At 39.7% G+C, this 21,866-nt stretch overlaps 2 protein-coding genes across 2 annotated transcripts in view; both read right to left on the bottom strand.

Moving 5' to 3' along the window:
- Positions 1 to 7,636, bottom strand: part of grm2a (glutamate receptor, metabotropic 2a) — a 38,527-nt gene extending 30,891 nt beyond the window's left edge. The window contains exons 1-2 of the mRNA XM_034706789.1: positions 7,544 to 7,636; positions 7,092 to 7,412 (exon numbers count right to left, since the gene is read on the bottom strand). The gene's annotated coding sequence lies outside the window, so the exon portion shown is untranslated. The remainder of the gene's footprint in view (positions 1 to 7,091; positions 7,413 to 7,543) is intronic.
- A 3,864-nt stretch (positions 7,637 to 11,500) lies between these two features.
- Positions 11,501 to 21,866, bottom strand: part of tex264a (testis expressed 264, ER-phagy receptor a) — a 100,337-nt gene continuing 89,971 nt past the window's right edge. The window contains exon 4 of the mRNA XM_034692343.1: positions 11,501 to 12,790. Within this exon, the coding sequence (XP_034548234.1) occupies positions 12,408 to 12,790 (383 nt within the window). The 3' untranslated portion in view covers positions 11,501 to 12,407. The remainder of the gene's footprint in view (positions 12,791 to 21,866) is intronic.

Genomic DNA, 21,866 nt, shown 5'->3' with positions numbered 1-21,866 from the left:
GTAGTCATAGGTTTATTTCAGTAGGTGTTTGTATTGTGCTTATTTACTCAATTGTCTCCACTAAAATCAACGGTCTTCTTTAACTAAAAAAATTGAGACCCATCCTCATAATTCCTGTTGATCTGAAGAAGACTCTTTTAAAAAAGTTAATCTTTTAGATAATTTTTCTGGCATATTATCTTCATTAGATAGGACTGGGGCTGCCCGGTGGTATGGTAGTTAGAGCTGTTGCATCACAGCAAGAAGGTTCCTGGTTCCATTTCCAGGACGGGTAGGTGCCTATCTGTGTGGAGTTTGTATGCTCATCTGCTTGTGTGTTCAATCTGAGTACTCCAGCCTCCTCCCACAGTCCATAAACATGCTCGTCAGGTTGATTGGTGAATGATTATATGTACCCTGCCTCTCGCCCAATGACAGCTGGGATAGGCTCCAGCCCTCAAGCCCTCCAGCGACCCCCCAACAGGATAAGTGGTAACAGATAATGGACAAATGGATAGATAGGACTGCTGAAGAGTGATAGGAAACGTGGAAATTAGGGATTGGGGGATGATATGCAGTGGGGGGTGGTGTCCGGGAGTCAAACCAGCATCTGCTGCAACAAGGACTGTAGCCTCAGTACATGGGGCATACGTTTAAACTTCTAGGCCAAATGGTGCCCTGCATTTGTGTATTCTTAAAAGTCCGAGAGCCTGTCAATAAGGACAAAATACTCAGGTGAGTCCAGGACTGAAAAACCTAGCTGGTTGTCTTTTGCAAACGTTTCACTGTCATGAACAACACTGTCATGAAATCTTATACCTGAAACTGTTGTCAGACTTTACATTCAAGATGTAGCTAACTAATGACAGGTGCACCAAAATCTGTAACATCACAGCTTTTCAAACAGGCTTCAACAACTGAACTTAACTAACTTTTATTTTACTGCAAAATTTAAATTTGGTGAAAAGTGATGCATTATTAACCAATACTAGATATTGCATATGATATCAATGCTGTATAAGTGCTGGTAAGAAAGTTCTGTCGCCTATTAACAGTCAGGTTGCTTCCCCTGATTTTGTTCTTTATGCAAAGCTAAGTTAACCAACTACTTCTGCTAACTCCGTTTTAAATAAAGAGAGCAAAATCAGTCTTCTCATCCAACAAAAAGCAAACAACACACAAACAAGCAAACAAACAGACAAGGAAGGCTGTTTCCTAAATATCAAACTAGTGCAAGTTCTTCTAAAAGCCGAACGATTTCTTCCACGAATGGAGCCAGCCTAAGTTAAAGCAGGACTATTTCCAACTCATTCATTCACATTCTTAAGTCACCATTCATTCACATCAATCACTCTCCCCATCTCAGTCTCGGTGATCAGCTAATTATGGGTGTTAGCTCTTTCAAGCACCAACCAGATTAACCTCAACCTCTATCAGCCGATCATTCTGCTGCTGTCAAAGAATTTAAAACTGTTCTCCTGTGTTTCACTTTCAGTCGTCGTTTCAGTTTGAGCATTACAACAATCCTCCGCCCCAGTCACCTCCAATCCATCTCATCAGTGTCCAGCTCCTCAGCTCATTCTGCATCCTTCCTTCACCACCACCAACAGTGTCTAGACTTCATAGGGGGTGTCCCATCCTGCTCTCTGGCTCAGTATCCCTTTGGGTACATGAAAACAACAACATGATGGAGACTAATCATCTGAGACATTACACATTTCCCATATTTCGTAAATGTAAAATGAATTGTTCATTTGTAAAAAGTGTATTTTGATTGAAGTGTAAGTATACAGCTAAGAAGTCAATTGAAGAAAATGTTTTTTAAAATTACTCAAACTTGGTGAATTCAGTGCTTGAAGCCCACACAATCGACCTGTAGTCTCTGGGATGCTGATGAAAAAAGTGGTTTGATGATTGATAGTATGCCCTGATGTTAAGGTCAGGACCCCTATAGGGGGGTTAAGATGAATCAAGTTGGTTAAGATAGATGAAGAATCCTACACACCAATGCAGAAGGCCTGAATTCTGATAAACAAACTGAAGCTTTTCTCAGACTTTTCTGTACCTCTGCTTCAAGCTTGTGCAATATGTTCTGCTGTTATAACAGGGCTGTGTCCAAACTTTTTTGATTGGGGTGGCTGCTTTATGCAGGGTTGCCTTGGGTATGTGCACATCCAGCTAGCAGGGAAGGTTCCCACTACATTGGCTAACATTCCCTATAAGTTCTGATAATGTTTCAAGACAAGGTTCTGAGTGTAACATTCAAAGAGCATCTTAAGGATGTTATCGATTTAAATCATGTTCCTTTTTTGTTACCTTTTAATGAAAGAAGAATATTTTGTTTTTAACATTCAGAGCATGTTTTGATAATATTGTTTAAATAACAGACAAGGTTTTGAGTTTAATATTCAAAGAACATCTTAAGGCTGTTAAAAAATGTTACTTTTTTAATGAAAGAAGAACATTTTGTCTTTAACATTCAGATGATGTTTTGATAATATTATTCAGGAAAAAGATTATTGAATGTTTTTCCATAAAATGTTCCCATAATGCTACTTATAACAAAGAAGCAACATTCTCAAAGCAACATGTAAAGACTATTTTCAGGCTGTTTTTGACGCCTCAAATCACAAAATGTTTTATTTAAGAATATTCCGGGGACATTTCAGTAGAACAAAGATAGAATGTTTTATCTTTAACATTTCACGGATGTTTTGATGACATTCTTTGGGTCACAGATTATTGAAGGTTTTTAGAGTACCTTATCTGAGAACAAATTGTGAGCATAAAGAAGACTTCCCCCTGAGAATGTTTGAAGAACATTAGGGCATAATATTCGAGCACTGTTGTCACTTAACATTTTATTAATGTTTTTAGAGAATGTTACAAGAGAACATTATTTAAACACAAAGAAAACTTCCTGCTGAAAACATTATCTGTAACATTAACAGAATGTTTTTAGAACAGAACTTTGATAGCTGGGCACACATCCATGACTGAATTACCTAGTAAACCTTTCTGTTTCCAATACACATATCTACTTTAATTACTAAAATTTGAGTTCTGCACTGATGATATATTTTTGTGAACAATGTTTTCAACTGTAGCAGGTAGAGTTACAACTTATTAATCTTCTGTTCTTATGACTTAAAAAAAGATGACTGTTCTCCAGTACCTTATATATGGAGAGGATCAGATATGAGACCAACCAAGTTCAAACAGATATGGCATCCCTTCCTTGACTACATCCTGGCTCTTATGTCCCTTTTCCACTACACAGTTCCAGCTCTACTCGACTCCACTCTACTTGGTTTGGGTACCTTTTCCACCAGCCCGAGTACCGACTCACGGTGGGCGGGGTCGTCATAAACACAGCTGCGCAAAATTGCGTTCATGTCATTTTAAACGCAACACAAACACAGCAATCACAAACAATGGAGGACATGGAGGCAATGGTGAACTTGCTGCTCGGTCTGTGGCTGTGGACCACGGAGAAACTTTGCCTGCAGTCATTGTACAGTACTGATGTCGTTTTTTTTTTAATTCTCTGACCAATCAGTGGCCGGCAGTCCGTTGAGGTCACCTTTTAGTATTGGCTCAGCTCGCTTGGAACCAGAGCAGAGCAGGTACGAAAAACTGGTATCTGAAAAAAGGTACCGCACCTGTGGAAACGATACACAAACCAAGTAGAGCCGAGTCACGTCGAGCAGGGTAGGGCTAAGACGGGATGATGGAAAAGGGCCACTAGAAGACCCACATGACACCTCAATGCATTTGCCTTTTAGTGACACAGTATAATTGCACAAAAGGATGACCATAGCAATATGTCATTTAGAGTGCTAGACAGATGATGTGTGTGTTTTTTGTTTTTGCTTTTTGTCTGTTTGTCTGTTTGTTTGTTTGTTTTTTATTTCGTCTTGTTTTTTTGTTTGTAGAATGGGATGGGGTAGGGGGGTATTGTTCTTCTTCTTTGTTAACCTTCTGAATGTTCTATGTCTTCTGAAAAAGCTATAAATAAAGTGTTTTTCTTTAAAGAAAAGATGACAGTTCAAAGCCACAATTTTAAGGTACGTTCAATTTTTTAAACTTTGGTTACACTTATTCATTCCTCTCCTATTCACCTGTCTTATGAAATACTAAGGTATCATAGTTTCCTCTAATTTCAATTCATAACTAAAGAAATTGTGGCAATTTTGGGGTTGGCGAATGAGCTGGCCAAGCAGTTTATTTTTTTGTTTTTTTCCCTTGTATCACGCCACCCCTGACCAACCCTCTGGACACACCATTGCATTAAGAGCCTATGTTAAAAGCTGCTCTTACATTAGTGGAGTTGAATAGAGACTATGGCAATTCAAGACATCCCAATCAGAAAACGCTGTGAACTGCTGCTTTAATGCTATTTTGGACTCAAAACAACAAACAGTTGAAAATTGAAAGACACTTCCCATGCACTGTTCAACAGAGGGTTAGCCGGTATCATTTTTTACTAGTTAGAGACTGTTACTTCCCGCTCTATAAGGCATGGGAGAGGTAGATGCAGCCTGGGCTGTACTGAGTTGACAAGTAAAGTTTAATGAGAACATCAAGATTCATCACATAAGACAAGCAAGCAGAAGAAATCCGCAACAGTTCATCTTTACTCACAACTTCAATTATTGATGCATCTGACCCAGGACTCACCTAGGAGCCTCTCACACGTACACCGGGAATGCAAAACAGGAATGAGTCATTTGCAGTCAGTGCAGCTGTTAATTTCAATCTGAGATTCAAGCACACATCTTTAATTAATTGAAAGCTTCTCCATGCTTTTACTCGAAAAAGTCTTTGCTTAAATCTTTCTATATGAGCAGAGATCTACCGACGGCACAACGTCTTTTCGAAGTTTAAGGTGGGATTAAAACATGATTGTGGAGGGACGCATCTGGAGGAATGGCAGACTGCAGACTCTTTGAAGGTGTACATTCAAGCTTACACATAAATAACTGGAACAACACCTACAGAACTCTCTTTAAACACAATTTTTACTTATTGTGGCCATCCAAAATAATGCTGTTTCCTGTCATTTCTAACCTTTCTTTTGTCTATTTGCCATAAAAATGGGCTGAGCACTGTGTTCTTTTTAACACCAGTGCAGATGTATCAGCTCACAGAATATAAAACAGCACAAAACAAATATCTACTTTTTACAATAGTGCAGGGGGACTGTAAATATTTCATTTAACAGATGTTATGGACGCCAGGTGCACAGTATAGACCAGGCTTTATGTAGAAGATGTTTGAAGATCTCACCTGCATGTGTGTGTGTGTGTCTATGCGCGTGTGAGCGTGTGCATGACCATAAGGCAGAGTAAGCTATTAAGCTGTCCTTTTTGATAGGAGTGGAGTGATTCATCATCCAGGTATTTAATCACTAAGAGCGGGTGGCTAATACAAAGAGGCTTCATCATAAGGAGGAGGATAAAGTAACAAGGCAGATGTCTCTTACTTTAAAGTACAGATGGGAAGTAGGACAAAGAAGGAAACTATATTTGTCCCAGTGTACATGAGTAATGGACAGATGCAGTATAGAGCACTGAAATCAGCAGAAAACTTTCACACCTTTGAGGAGTTTTTAAAGGGCATGCAAAAATGTCCAGCCTGTACCAGGCAGATCAGTAGACCAAGTTATGCAGTATCTTTTTCTTTGGTTTCCTTTGCAGAAAATGAGTCATTTTTGCAGAACTTGTTCAAAAAATCTCTCTGTTTCGGTCATCCAGCACCCCAAAGTAAGAATCTATGTGGCAGTGAGTCCTTTTACCATCAAATCAAAAGTACCGGAGGAGGCAGACTGCTGTCAGGACTGAGCTGAGGAGGCAGTGTACAGGTCAGACAGCCTCAACACCTTCTGATACATTTTGCATCTGGATTCGGATGATGATGGATTCCTGTGGTCTCCTTTGTCAACTATGAGCTGAATAATTTACAGTAATCATTTTCTACAGCCTCTGATAATGACAAACTCTCCCTCTTACAAGAAAATTTTGTAAAATGCTTACCTTTACTTTTCAGAAACATGCATAACGGTCAATTACACCCTCCACTAATATTCTTTGTTTCTGTTTGATCTGTGTGTTCAGTTAAGTCACTCCACTGCAGGCTGAGGGGGGGGGGGGTCCTTTTGTGTTTTATCTGCTGAACATGCAGCACAGTAGCCCCTGGGACTGGAGGAAGCATCTACAGTACATTTTACTTCCCCCCATAATGACTTTGTCCAGTATTAACCACACTGCCTCTAAAAGTGTTCACCCTGAGGTGCTCATTTATATTCCTCCCATGTTTAAAAATGAATCATAAACTCCTGATGGTATGATTATCTAAGCAATGTAGGCAATCATTCCATCGACAGACAGTATCTTACTGCTCTCTGTTTACGGTATGATGTTTATCTGCTCTGATATGATCAATTTGGAGTATGTCAGGAGAGAAAGAACAACAATAATAGACAACCCTCCTCTAGGAGAAGCAAACCATTAAACAATTACCCCAAGATTAGAAACCAGAAGAGAGAATGAACCGTTTTTGAGGGATCAACACCTTCTCATCCACACCCTTTTACTCTTGAACAACGGTTGTCATTTTTACTTTTAAAATAGACTTTTGGGTCTTTTTTTTCCTGCTCTCTTTTTTTTTTTTTTTTACAATCACAGAGGGATTTTCCAAATGAAGGGGATGGGAGACATGGCGATTATTGTGGAGCTTCTGCAGCGCCTGTTTGGTAGTTTTTAAGCAGCCTCGCACATGTGGAGATATGGCTGCACGCACAGATGTGGAGATGCGAAGATAGGGAGAGGGGAAATAGGCTCATCATATGACAAATAATCCAACTTCCCAACAAAACAATAATCTGAATCTAAATAAGATCGCCAAAATATTACAAGTTACGCACTGATTGTTTCAATGGGTTTTTCAGTTGAATATCACAGCAATGCCACACTACTTCTAGGCACTACAACTAATCTGTCAAAATCATACCACGATTGCAACTAAATAAACTGTCAGAGAAGTTCCCATCAAATGCACCTCCAGCCTTTGAACACACAATTCAGCTCAGACAAAAACACAGCATATCTTACCTGTGCGGGGATCAGTTTGCAGCGCTCCCGTGGGATGAATGAAGCCAGCTCATATCCTCAGCAGCAGCGTTTCACTTTTTTAAGCCTAAAAGCTCCAGTGCGGCTGTGAACTACAGCGGAGCTTTGGCTGGATGAATCAATGAAGGAGGCGAGTGGTCGTTCCCTGAAGTTTGCACAGCGTGCAGCTGTGCAGCGTGCCAGGAGCTGTCCGTGGTGCTCAAACAAGCCCCTCTCAACCACACGACTAGCCGCTGGATACCTGCCTGTCTGCTCCCGCTCAAAAAGAGTCACATTTCCTCCTCAAAAGCATCTAACGCCCACCTTCCAGCAAAAGAAAGGCGTTGCACTTTGTTTAGTATAAATTCAAGGACCAATTCTAGGAAGAATGTGACGTTTGTGATTCTGCAAGGATGCAAATTCAGTGATTAAACACATTAAAGTTTAAATTCTACCTGTTACTCGAGTGTAACGTAAAATCCTCAATAACTTGCAACAAATTTTGAAAAATGCCGCTGATCTTGCTGCAGATGAGCCTCGACTCTTAGAAGGTCTGGACACTTGAACAAAGGCGCTGCTGCTCCACGCACGAACAGTCCAGGAGATAGCCTGTCTCAACGCAATATGCCAAATTTACATTTCATCAAATACCTAGGGCAAAAGATTTCTGTCAGCCGCTGTTGTTCTGGTTTGTAAACTGTTGGGTTGAATGTGGATATCAGAAGCAAGGGAGGGGATATAAGAGTCGCCCCCTATTTGTTCAAGCGGTCAAAAGGGGGGTCGAGTGTATTAAAATAACGATCCTATGGAGACTGCTTATCTCCAGCGGTAGAAATTTTATTCGGGTTTCGCAAACAAGTTGTGACACGGTGCGGGAGGGTGTGAGGTCAGTCCCAGATGGCACAGACATGCGCTCGGAGAAGGGTGAGCTGCGACCCCCCTTTTTTATTTCTTATCCCTGACAAAAATCAGATTCACACATACGCAGTTCTCAAGATCCAAATTTGTTTGTTGAGACATCTCCCTCTATCTCAATCCCCATGTGCAATGTAATGAGCTTATTCATTAATATCATGGGAAGGCAATAATTTCGGAGCTCTCAAAGCTGCATGACACCCCCATGGGTTTCACAACTAATTAAATCAGCGTCTGACCCAGTGTGTCATCCTTGTGCCGCTTTCAGACTGAGTCTCATTTTTGCCTTCGGACAAAGTTTGAGGTGCCAGGATTTAATCTGAAAGTGCAACAGACATGTGGTGAGGGCAGCTGTCCCTGCAGACTGATCTCACCTCATTGATCACATCTCAGTGGGCTGTACCAGTCCTACAGTCTGATTAATACTGAGGGTATACACCACTGTAGGAGAAACGTTGGTGCGTTGTCTTCTTCTTTGGTGGCCAACATGGGGGGTGAAGTTTCATGTCTGTATTGAAGATATGTAAGAACAAAAAAACTGAAGGATTGAAGACAAAAGTTAAGCCGACAGAACATTGTCTTAATATATTGGTTGCTGTTCATGTGACAGTTTTGATTAAGATCTTTTAAACATGTTTTTGATAACAGTGACATACTTGCTTAGACATTTTTGGAAAAACAAAACTTGCCAGAGCTCTGGTGGATGGTAGCCTCCTGCTGGTGGGTGATTTAGTATGTACTCTTTATAATATAACCAGGAATATAATTTCACATATAATGTATGTGCAATGTGACTTTTTCTCTCCAGCTTGGGCACATCAATCATCATAGTTACTCATGCCTCCTTTGGCTTTGGCTACCACAACTGTAACTTGCCTTGTCTTGTATCCCTGTCTAGTATCCCTTCACAATACCAGGGCAAGGATGCCAACCCTGCTTTTGCTAACATAGTCAGCTATGGTACAGGGCTGCCCCCAGGGGCGGAACCACACAGTTTTGACTTGGGTGGCCAAACTGGGGCACTGACTGTTGAAGGGCTGGCCAGGTGTCGAAACCATTAGGGGCTTACCAAAAACCTAGGAGGGTTACTTCCAATAATCACATCTTCTTTAACTTCTTTTTATAAAATAATTTAACAAATGTTACATTTTTGTAGATTTCTAATGTTAACATTAAAAATGTAACTCGACGGTGTCAACATTTAAATATGCTGAACTGAACTCTTTAAGGACTCAAAATGAAGATTATTGTCCAAAGTCAAAGCATCAACAAAAATAATATTCAAATCCACAGAAACTACTGTCTCTGCAGCTTGCTGACATGCGATAGCTGATTTGAACATAAGTGATGCCTCTGACATGGCAAAAAGCCAATCATGTTTAAGAATTTCAGGGTGGCCACAGGGGTGACCAATCAGTTTTCAGAGGTGGCCATGGCCACCCCTGGCCACCCCCTGGCTGCCCCTTGAATCATTACCAGAAGTGTGCAACACCCTGTCTTCTGCAATTTAATGTCCCAGCAATCCCGAAAGGGGCCTGAAGATCAGCACTCTTCCTTCCAACAGGTTTGTGTATTGTCTCCTACTTATGCTCACATGTCTGGTACAGACAAATCAATGAGCTTGTGTGCACCAGGGCCTTAAATACTAACACAGAGGCCATGTAGAGATGTCCCTCAAAGGAGTCCTATTATGCTGATCTGTATTTTAATACATATATATAATGTTACAATGATGGATGGCTATACTAAAAGGTTTTCATAACATGAGTTACACTGATATTGGTGTTTTCCAGCTTTTCTGAATTGCTAATTTTCTGAACTTTGTGAGACTTGGTCTGAAGCTGACATCAGGCTGTGCAGTCTGATCGGGACAATGTTAAAGGAAAAGCCGACCCAAGCAGCTCTGTAAAAGACACGCCCACCTGGGAGCTGAAAATTCCATCTCAAAACTTAGATTTTTCCTCTGTTCTGCACTTTTTTGATTCAGTTTGTCTCAGAAAGTTGCTCATAGGGAATCTCACAGCTATTTTCTCTTCTCAATGATGAAGGCACAAGAAAACAGTGAAGTTTTTATTTTGTTGTGACAAGAACAGCAATAACATGGCTGTTTGTGCTTGCCACTTCACTGTTGACTCCTTTGAAACAAAGGCCAGAGTAAGCTTTGTGTCTCAACTGATACTAAAACCCTGGGGCTGTTCTATATAGGAAGACCTTCCACAGAGGCTCAGAACCACAAGCTATAAGTTACATTACAACAGCAAGGTAATGTAACAATACAGAGAGCTAATATGGAGAGCTAACAGCCAGCCTGAGACATTTTCTGTACAGGCATAACTTTCTGGATGTTTCATGACTGGAAAGCTGTGTGAAAAGTAACACCCACAAGCCGTGTCTAATTTTATGTCCCTGGAAAAGCAGCCAAAACGGAGCGTTTCAGACAGAGGCTGAATAGTGCTAAAATGAGAGTTTTCATGGATGCCAGTATAAGATAAATGCATTTTTTTTGTGCTGTAAATCATGCAAAGCTATTTTATAGGTGTCCAAGACTGACATAATGAAAGGTGAAAATGAATACAATAGGTCTCCTTTGAAGAAATACCCACATTAACTGCCTTATGCAGGTCAGTCTCTGTTCATATGGATTATGTAACCAAGTAGAGCAACAGTCTGGATAAAATAGACAAGGAGCAGTGATGACTTTTTCTGCCTCTAGCTGATGGTGGATCAATCATTAAAGCAGTGTTTACTCTGACTGCAGATTTGAATGCAAACATTTGTACTAGTGGGTCATGATGCTTATTAAACAGCACCAAACAAAGAACACATGTATCAATCAAACATCAGTAATGCCTTGGAGCCTATTATTCCTCCTCTATGGTACTCATGGCAGATTAAATAAACCGTGACACAAATGCCAAACCTTTTTCAAACATTGCTCAGATCAATGCTTCTACAGCACAGGTGACAGGAATCTAATAAAGTAACTGTTTTTGAACACAGTTTTTGAGTATTTTCGCATCAAACTAATTGTGTTATTGTGAGCATGATGGTGTAAATTTTGAGTGTGTCAGGGCTTTTCAGCTGTTGCTTTATTTTCTTGCACTAAAAGGGGCATTATGCCTTTATTGGCTCCTTCATGAACATTTCTTTTTAATTCATCCTTTGAATACAATGTCTGTGTAAAAGGCACCCTTACAATGTGGAGGCAGTTAGCATTTAAAAGAGAGCTTAATAAGTTATTATGTGCTTGGTGTATCATCAATAACGTCTGCACAACAGTGTATCTCAGTGACACCCACACTTTGTTACATTTCTCCGTCTCTGTTGGGAAACAATAAAAAGTGAGATTTTTCCTCAGGGTAGAGCAGTAATGATGTGACTTTGTGTTGTAAAACTTCAAATTGGGGTTGTTTTTGACAGACTGTCAGGACAAAATAAGGGTTACGTAAGTGTTTGTGCAACAAAATCTTTGCAAAAGTGATTCTTATCAAGCAAACTTTTCATTTCAACATTTTATTACAGACATAAAGACACAACCATGGCAATATGCTGTACATCGTTTCACCAAAGCCTTCCACCAACAGACAGATCTGAGCTAGTCCCTGGAAGTGAGTGAGTTTTGGCAACAAACAGAGCTGCAGAGTGGATTAACAGAAAGTTACAGGAGGGAGCATTACGTTAAAATGTGAAGCAATTGATTAAGCACAGAGTGATAATTAAAGGTTCTGTACAGTATCCGAGGGAAAGAGTTTACACATTTAAACTGTATTTTTTTAAATCTTGGTCACTTGTGTAATCTGGTAAATTATCCACTGAAAGACCTCAGTATTAGATTTTCCATTTCTAAGGCTTCAAAATGTTCCTTGTATGGTGGATACTCTTGGTAGAAAAACAACTAATAACACAATGAAATAGGTCCACCAAAGTTTATACGGGATTAGGTCCTGCACAATTTCATTCCATCAATACTGTATATCAACTACATAGTTCACACAAACACGTGGCATAAGCTTTCTTGATACATGACCTCAGGGTGAAACAGGGACAAAAACATGCTGTGTGATAATCCTGGTTAGCTGGCGCTGGTGTCACTTCTAATCTGAACAGATATGGTTGGGATTTGTGTAAAATTACAGTTCAAAGGAAGATACTGTTGTTCTATCCTGACAGCTTCGATACAGGATCAGGAAATATTTTATAAAAAGGATACTACAGTACAATAAAAAGTACAGGCTTCAAAAAGAGGAATAACAAGGCGCAAAAATATGGCATGTTGGTCATGGAATTAACAGAATTAGCTCCACCAACCAGATTACACGACAGATAACCAACAACTGAGAAGTACTCTAGCATGCCAGTGTCAAATGGCCTCATCCCTTATCTCTTCAGCATCCCCTACTCCTCTCAATCTCCCAAGGGCTCCTTCTCCTTGGCCACCAGTTCAACTTCTTCTCTAGCTCCGTCCTCACCCTCAGGGACCTTCTCCTTTTCTTCCTCCACTTCCTCCTCTTTCTCCTCTCCATGTTCCTTCTCTTCCTTCACTGCAACCTCCTCCTGCTCCTCCTGATCCATGTCAAGCTCTTCAAAAGACGAGCCGCTGCCCATAGACTCGTTTGAGCCTCTGTCGCTCTGGTCTCTGTGCTTAATGTCTTCATTGATGTCCATTACGTCCCTCAAAGGCAGGGACGAGGCCAAGGAGGCAGCCGTGGAGGCGGCCAGGGATGTCTCTCTGCTGTCCCAGGGAACTCCGCCGCTCACTGAGCTCACATCACTGTGGGAGTCTGCACCTACAGCAACACCAGCAACAAGAAAACAGTGAATAAGCCTCTGAGTGGGCAGAATAAATGTAATCAAAAGTGACACTTGCATAAAGAGTGACTAAGGATAGGTTTGCAGAGCTAATAACATGGAAATGTACAGATCAGGAAAGACAGTGTTCTAGATACTATCATACAAAGACTGTTTTCAAGAAAATGGGAAGTTTATTGTAGAGAAATTTAAAGACAGAGGAACTCTTTTTAAGTTGATTAATTTTGTGTTTAATCTCAACTCAGGTCAAAAAACATCTCAGTATGAGAATTCAACACAGTTTCAATTACTGGGTACATGGAATTTAAAAATAAGCAGTGCTTTTTTATACCCAATAAAAAACATGACGTTATACAGGAAATGGAAGAGGACCTAGTTTGAAGCCCTGAGGATCTCCAAAGAAGTCACAGTTGATCCTCAGTGACTATAAATATCTTTTCAGAAATACATGACAACCCATATTAGGGTTTTCACGGAAACAATAGAAGTAAAAATCAAACAATACTGATACCTATTTTGATGCCACTGTGACAAAAAATGAACTAATAGGGAGCAAAACTTGAATAATTTTCTTTTTTTAAATTTCTGTTTGGTGCTTATCTGTTGTGCATCCTCAGGAGATGCCAAAAGGACTTGGCAAAAGGTTGCTATGAATTGGTACAGTTGGCTTTTGTGTGGCTGCATAAGATTTGCTGGTGTGATGGAGGTAAAGCAGAGTCACACAGCGCAAAGATTATGTCAAGCTATATTAACAAAAAAACAAAAATCAGAACTTGTTTTTTTTTACAGTTTCACCACTTTGTATTCTTGTGTTGCTTTCCTTGTTCTCATGGCACCTTTAGTTGAAGACATAACTGCAGATCTAAAGTGATCTGTCGAAAGATTTGGTTCTTTCAGTGCTATCTAATGTCACAATGATGAAGACTGCATCATTTTCAAGCATGTGGTATCAAAAATGATCAAACGATTGGAAATTTTGACAACCCTTACCCATATAAATGTTAAAAAATATTATTCAAAACTCAACAAATACTGACTGTACTGGATACAAAGTCAGGGGATCATCAAAGCCATTAGGAGTGATCCTCTGGAGACCATAAATGCCTTTTGAAAGTTTTGTGTCCATCCATTCAGTAGTTATTGAAAAGGGATCAGAGAAGACTTGGTCTTTCATTTGATGCTAAATTCAGGGGACCACTACAGCCAGTGGCATTTATCCAGTAGGGCATGGGTTCCCAAAGTGTGGGTCTGGACCCCCTGGGGGGTCGCGAGACACAAATGGGGGGTCGTGAGATGTCTTCCAGAATGTTTTTTTTTTTTTAAAGTCACCAAAAAACAGTAGATTTTACCCATTAGAGTAAAAAATATGGGCAAAAATAGTAGCTAACCTTGAAATGAAACCTTAAAAAATAGAAAATGGAATGAGTTTTCTGCCTTTTTTGCCACATGACTCCTAAGTTTAGGGTTAGTGAACAGTTAATTATCAAAAGCAACAGTAGCAGTAGGTTAATTCATAACGGCACAGGAAACACAGACACATGCTCATATAGGTAGGCTAATTTTCTGCAGACCAGCTAACTGAAGCCACATTAAATATCTTTGAGGGACAGTGGGGTTCGCAAGTGTTGCATACATTGCTAATATTGCTAAAAAAATAAAAATAAATCCTTTGATCTCTGCAACCCTCTGATCACAACCTAACAAAATGGTCTTCGTGTAATGAAACTACTGTTTCTTTGACGTTTAAAATTTAACAAAACACTCCTAGTAAAATTTGAGCTAAGTCTTAGCTCACTTCCTTCAGCTCAAAGCTGGTTATTAAAACTCATTAAGATTTCTATCCGTCATCTGAACTCACCAGATTATTATTGTTTGACAGGGAAAGATGTTTTATATGGAGATGACAATCAGTACTTGTTAGTCAATTTCCTGTACTATGCTACTGCAAAGCAAACTATAGCTCTGGAGGGAGGACCTTTTCTTCCTGCTGACGTCTAAAGCACATATCCCATATCTGAAGCCATCAAGAAGAATGTCCATTAGCCTAATTGATAGAGATTTTCTCACCCACATGATCAGCCAGCTAATGCTTTCAGACTTATCCTTATTCTAACTGGCCTTTGATCTATGGTTGCCTGTGAACAAATGGCCATTTATTATCCCTGACTAGTATTTGTGTGTAAGCGAACCAGGAGATCAATGTTATGTGCACAGGGTTGAGCGAAACATAGTAATTTCAGGAAAAATCTTACAGGAGGGTTGAAATAAATTGTGCCCACATATCAAAGGTGCATGTACAAGAAAGCCCTTTGTGTTAGGAGAGCCAAGATTAAAATGAACATAAATGAAACAAGAGACAAATGTTGCTCCAACTGCCTAAAATTACAACTAAAAAAGGGCCGTTAAAAATGATAAAGCACTTCACATCTCCCACATATGCATTAGTCAGTGAGCCTTCCACAGTTGGTCTTCCAGAAGAAACAACAGGGGTACAGGAAAATAAGAAAAATAAGACAACCTATAAATAATCTGCGTTTTTTGTGGCGACTAATGTTCAAGCTGTGCGCAAGGTGGATGACTCATTGCTGACTACATTTGCTCAACAAAAAGCAGAATTAAAAACATTTGTTCAGTTCTAAAGTGTCATCACTTTTTAAAAACTTTGCTTATTTCTATGCATGCTAAGAACACAGCCTAGTTATAACATTTCTCCCACAGATAAAATACCTCTCAAACATAAATAAAATCTGACTTTGGTTGATTCAACTTCCCCACGGGTCACTATTTTCCCCCTCTGCTTTTACACTACAAATAAATCTCATCCACATATGAGTTTATCAGTGTCTGCAGGGACCCAAGAACAATAAGCAAGGAGTCTCTGAGCTCTTCACCTAGGTCACTCTGCCTATTCATACTTTCTAAACTCAACATCACCCAGCAATCTAATTATCACATCTAACAGATCTCATCCTGTCTGCAGTGAAGACTGTTTTAGACAGGAGGTCAATTGAGGTTATCTATGAGATCTATAAATGGGCCTGTTGATTAGCTAGCACATCCAAACAAAACCACTGGGAATGGTATTTGGAGGAACAGGTCCAGTGCGAATGTGATGTGCCACAGAGGTATTGCTTTAAAATGCTTGTTGATGGAGATAGTGATTTACATTACATTTGTCTTTTCCTGAGAGACTCACTTTGCAATACACAAGATTTTACATGAAAAAATTGAGCTCTTTTTCAGACTAATTGACTAGACAACACACTTGACTATGTTCAACCCCCTACAAGTGCAAAGCAAGGTGTGGAAATTGGTTGAAGCCATCTTTCTGTGTCCCTGAAAGTCCTTTATTTCCAATGTTTTCCTAAATTAGTTGCTAAATTAGGCCCATTGGGAAAATAGCAGAGACTCAAGCTTCTGTTCCTCAAACTGTTTGAAACAAAGGGTAAGATATTTAAGGAGATACTCAGACACAGACAGGTCGGAGGCGTGCTGAGAGTTTGGAGATTTTTTTTTATTTTCTTTTGGAGATATTCCTTTAAAAAATAAAGCTTGGATGACTGATTATTAAAGGGTATTAATCATAAAAATACAGGTTTACTTTGAATATAAATTTGGATTCTCACAGTACACAAAATAAAAACACAAATAACTTAATGGACAGTAATCCAGAAATGGCTCAGCTGTACTGTTAGTATTTACATTAAGTTTATCTTTATAAGACTTTGGGAAAGTTTCCTTCCAAATGTTGTGCAAAACTGAACTAAATTCACAGGTAATTCTTACCCAAAAACAAAAATGAATGAAGGCTTTCATGTTCTACCATTGTGTGCATTAAGGTAAGATCAAATGGTGGAGCTGGTTTTGTCTTTTAAAAAATGCAGATGATGAGGGCATAATATAAGAGTGTAGTTAGAAGATTTCAAACCTGAAGCAAGCAAAAGCCATGTCAAAAACATGATAGGATGATGGCGTTCATGAATTACCATTAAAAAATTCATTAAATATTAATAAGCAAAAGGTGACAGTCTCCTAATCAGTCCTCAAAGAACTGATGATCCCATCTGTCGCTATTTTTCTTTCTCAATGTGACTTTGACTTAGTAGTGGAAGAAATCATTTTTTGTATATTTTTAACTTGTTTTCCCCAATTTTCTGGAGTATTAAAATGAGTGGATAGAAACATAGATGCAGTTTTGCAGAGCATTACCTACTGATGTGTACTAATACAGTTATTTCAATCATATGAGATACATTTTAAAATGTTGATTTTACAGGGAAACATGTCATAATTTGTACGATTTTTGGAACTGGGACTAATAAGTGTTTGGTTTCCCAATAACTGGCATTTTGTGACAAACTAACCATTTACAAGTGTGTTAAATAGTGTTAAAATGAAGCTCACTGGCCTGTTTTACACTGAGGCTGATTTGTGTCCCCATCGGATTAACTAGCTCCTCGCAGCCCAAACAGTGGCTGCTGTGATCACCAGATTATCAGGAAAGTGTTCTCACTTTGTTGGAGTGTTTACTGCTGCCAGTGTGTGCTGTGAATGGAAACAGCTTGACAAATGTTTTCAGGCACAGCCAGAGTTTCTGGTCCCGACAGTCTATAACGTGGACAGTTGAGTTGAGAGATGAAAAGTCAGATACAATCTCCCAGGTGCCGGGGCGGGATTTCCACAGCTAGCCTGTCAGACGTAGCTTTGCTCCCCCGATTGATCCGTCTCTCATTAAGAAAGCTCAGCTGTGTCTGAGACAGAGAACATCGACACAGACACTTTGATTTAAACTGCCCCATTTCTGACCGTGGTTATTGAGCCCTTAAACTCATACACATACACAGACTCATAAACATGCAGATTAATGATGCAGGAACTTAACACACAAATTGTGTAACACTCATACGTACTCACATCTGCTTTCCTCAAACTGTTTCACACACAGTCCCTGAGCTGACAATGCTAATGGTCAAAAACTTTAAAAAGTGCACACCTCAACAAGAATAACTCTTTCTTACATTGAAAGAAATCTTCTTTGAGGAGAAAACTTTCCACACACACACACACACACACACACACACACACACACACACACACACACACACACACACACACACACACACACACACACACACACACACACACACACACACACACACACACACACACACACACACACAGACTCACACACGCACACAGACTCACACTTACACACTATCGTAAGATTAGTTTGCATTCCAATTTGTGCATGTGGGCACTTCAGTGGCTCAACATTTAGTGTAGCTGCATAGTTAGCTGCATAGTTATGATTAAAGAAAACTTCACAAGAGAAATTCTGCCAAACTTGAAACTCTGATTCTCCAACAGACAATTACACAATCAGCTGGCATGTAAACAGTCAGTATGTTGAGTGTTTTAAAAGAAGCATGAAAAGAACAGTGCCTCGAGTACAAGTGAAATGCTTCTGCAGCCAACAGTATCTTTTTCATTAGGGTGGCACATTTATGGCCAAAATGATAATCAGTTGGATCATCAATTAGATGACAAATTTGGTATTAAAAGTGTGTCTTATACTCTGAATGTTATGATATATATTGTTTGTCTCATCAATCACCAGGGCTGGACTGGGCTAAAAAAAAATCTGCTCTGGCCTTTGTGGCCCACACCAGCCCCAAACATTTGGTCAAATGTAGCATCAAATAGCATCAGAGCTTTACTTTGATAACAACTGATGATACAGTTGATCACAAGACTTTGACTTCCAATGGAGTATTTCCACACTGGGGTATTAAGAAGTAAATGATCCAAACTGGCATATATATTAATATAGTACAGTGACCATAGACTGTATAAAATATGGACGTAGTATCCATGATGTCACCCATCTGTTCCTGAGCGCTGTTTTGAAGCATATTGACAGTGGCAGCCATATTGGAAATGCGGAGCTCAACCAAAGTGTGACGTAAAGGGGTGGAGTTTGAGCCTCCTAGCCAACAGCTATGTGTTCCCGTCCGGGAGTCAAGTCAGTCATGTCCTTATTTGGGCAAAAACTCATAACCTTAATATCTTCTGAACCATTGCGTTAGAAAAAAGTTCACCCCTAGTACAGTGTACGTCGATAGAGAAATTATCTACATAAAGCCAAGCCGTTTTTTGAACCAGGCTGTAAACATGTTTATTAATGCTGCAAAGGTCGACTTATTTGAATGGGTGTGTATGTGGTTTCCGGTGACTCTTCAGCCAGCCTCAAGCGGATTCTCGATGAATTGCAGCTTATAACACTTCCGCATGGGCTTCATAGTTAGAGAGGTTGCCGCTTGACAGTGACACATCACCTCAGCAAGGCTTATGACTTTGTGTCTATACGTTACTCAAAGCCATGCAAGTGTTGGCTTATTAACGCTTGTTAATGCTGTCATTTTGTTCTTCTTGCTCACTCTGTCCCTCTGTTTTATTAACACACTTGGATTTTGTATTTAAAAAGTAAGGTGTGAGAGAAGTTCATATTTGGATGATATGGTGTAATAGTCTACTTTTGGTTATTTGTGAAAGTATTTGTGTGCATGTATACCATGTATGAAAAAGCATCTTCTATCATTTACATCAGGGGTGTCGAACTCATTTCAGTTCAGGGGCCACATACAGCCCAATTTGATTCAAAATGGGCCGGACCAGTAAATTCATAGAATAATAACCTATAGTGGCTCCTTTTTGAAAAAAAATGTGGATCCACCGCTCCTGCTGTTACAAGTTTACATATCCGAAAACTTCAGTGTTGATTGGATCTTGAAGTGCTCTAAAAAGTCTGTCAATTTCCGCCGGATATGCATACTACAAATATTCTCCTGGAGTGCCGTTCAGGTGCGCTCCATCAGCACTATGATTGTATGTTACCCCCTGTAGTGGCTATTTGACTTGGTCAACTTACAAAACTTAAATCTCAAATCAGTGGATCAGTGTCCAAAAATGTGTCAATGTCCAGCCAAGTATGCAGTCTTTTGGTGGTTTATTGTACAACAAAAAAGCTTCTCTCAAACAAAAGGTAGCGTCTTGCCTTCAAATCTCCTGGTAAAAAAACATTCACCATCCCTGGTGTCCGCCCCTCCTATCTTACCTGCCCATCTATATAGACGTCACCCGGTGAAAAAATATCAACCTATAAAAGAGAGTAACGAAATATACTGATACCCCTATGGCATCAAAGTTAATTATCTTAAATTAAATAAAAATGAATAAATCAATTGATTAAAGTAAAAATAACCCAACATCCCCAGAGAACAAATGTGAAATTGCAGTTACTTTTATTGAAAAATTGTAGTTAATGTCTTCTCTGTAATTGTTTCTCTTTGGGAAGTCTTCCACGGCCTGGATTCGAACCTCTTGTGGGCCGGTTTTGGCCTACGGGCCCCTATGTTTGACACCCCTGATTTACATGATCTCATCTGAGATACTATCATAAATGTTTCCCAGCACTAGGAGTTTGTCCCTGATTCCCTCACATTAGCTTTTTCATTTGTTTGAAAAGTAATGAATAAGAAAAATCAAGAACTTTGTGTAAGTCCTGGCTGCTGAGAAACACATTATGTAAACAGCCTTGACTCTCAGTTCAGCAGAATTTCAGTGGCTCCACTGTTAATAACCACGCTGTTTCTCTGTAACAGCTCGCCTTCATTTATATCAGGAGGAAATCCAACTCTGCCTCAATGTTGACCCCACACAAAACATGTCCAAACGTGTAAACACCCACACAAACATGTAAGATTTGTTTTCTACGTTTATGTTGTGTTTACAAGAGATGTAGCAGATTCTAAGTTTAAGGCAGACAGCACATAATGCACATCAGCCCACCTCCACCCACTGTCCCATCAACCTGACACCCTTTCCTCTGTCTGGTGATTTGTACAATGGCAAAGTCAATACTGCCACAGGTGCAGCCTACACATCCAGCAGATTTGAAAGAATAAAAGCACCAGAGAAGACATTGTGCTTTAAGATACATAGCTGCAGTGACAAAAAAAAAAGGGGCACAATCTCCTATGTCACATGTCTTCAGTGACCGGAGACAGCCTGGTGGTAAGTTCAGTGTTTGACTGGAGAGAAGTTGCTACATAACTATTTTCTGTTTGCTCCTCTGTATACTTAACAGAGCAAACCATCGAACAAAACAGACAACTGTGAAATGTACTATCTCTAAGTAACATTGAATTATGTTGATTTAGTGAGATTTTTGGTCGATGGTGTTGATTATTATTTTTCTTGCAGTGGCCAGGAATCTTCACAAAACTGTAAGCTTGTTTTTTTTTAGCTCTGGAAGAGGCCTCGATAACTAGCCACTGTTTGGCCACTTCAACCATTTTTTGGGGGTTAGTTTTAGCGTGGCCATACAGAGATGCTTTGTTGAGGAATGATGGTAAACAAACAATATGGCTGCCACCAATGGCAGAGGTTTTTAATTGGATTTCATGTAAGGATTAAACAAAATGGACTGTATGTCAGGTTAAATAAACATGTCTGAAAACTATTTTTAACTACAAGTTATGAAGATTTGATGTTGGAACTAGTCATCTAGCTCAGGGGTTCCCAAAGTGTGGGTCGGGACTCCCTGGGGGATCGTGAGACACAAATGGGGGGTCGTGAGATGTCTTCCAGAATGTTTGTTTTATTAAAGTTATCTAAAAATAGTACATTTTAGACATTATAGTAAAAAAATATTTAAGGAAATAGCAGCTAACCTTGAAATAAAACCTTGAAAATAGAAAATGTAATGAGTTTTCTGCCTTTCTTTTTGCCAGATGACACCTAAGTTTAGGATTAGTGAACAGTTAATTATCAGAAGCAGCAGGTTAATTCATAAAGGCACAGGAAACAAAGCCACATGCTCATATAGGTAGGCAAATTTTCTGCAGACCAGCTAAATGAAGCCACATTAAATCACTTTGAGGGACAGTGGGGGTCACGAGTCTTTGGCACAGGTATTTGGGGGTCGCGGGCTGAAAAGTTTGTGAACCCCTGATCTAGCTGACTTGTCACACGTTTAGTTTCTCTGATTGGATG

This window comes from Notolabrus celidotus, chromosome 1, assembly GCF_009762535.1.
Source record: "Notolabrus celidotus isolate fNotCel1 chromosome 1, fNotCel1.pri, whole genome shotgun sequence".
Lineage (NCBI taxonomy): Eukaryota > Metazoa > Chordata > Actinopteri > Labriformes > Labridae > Notolabrus > Notolabrus celidotus.
The sequence above is the reverse complement of the archived record's forward strand: the minus strand, read 5'-3'. Positions and strand labels throughout refer to the sequence as shown.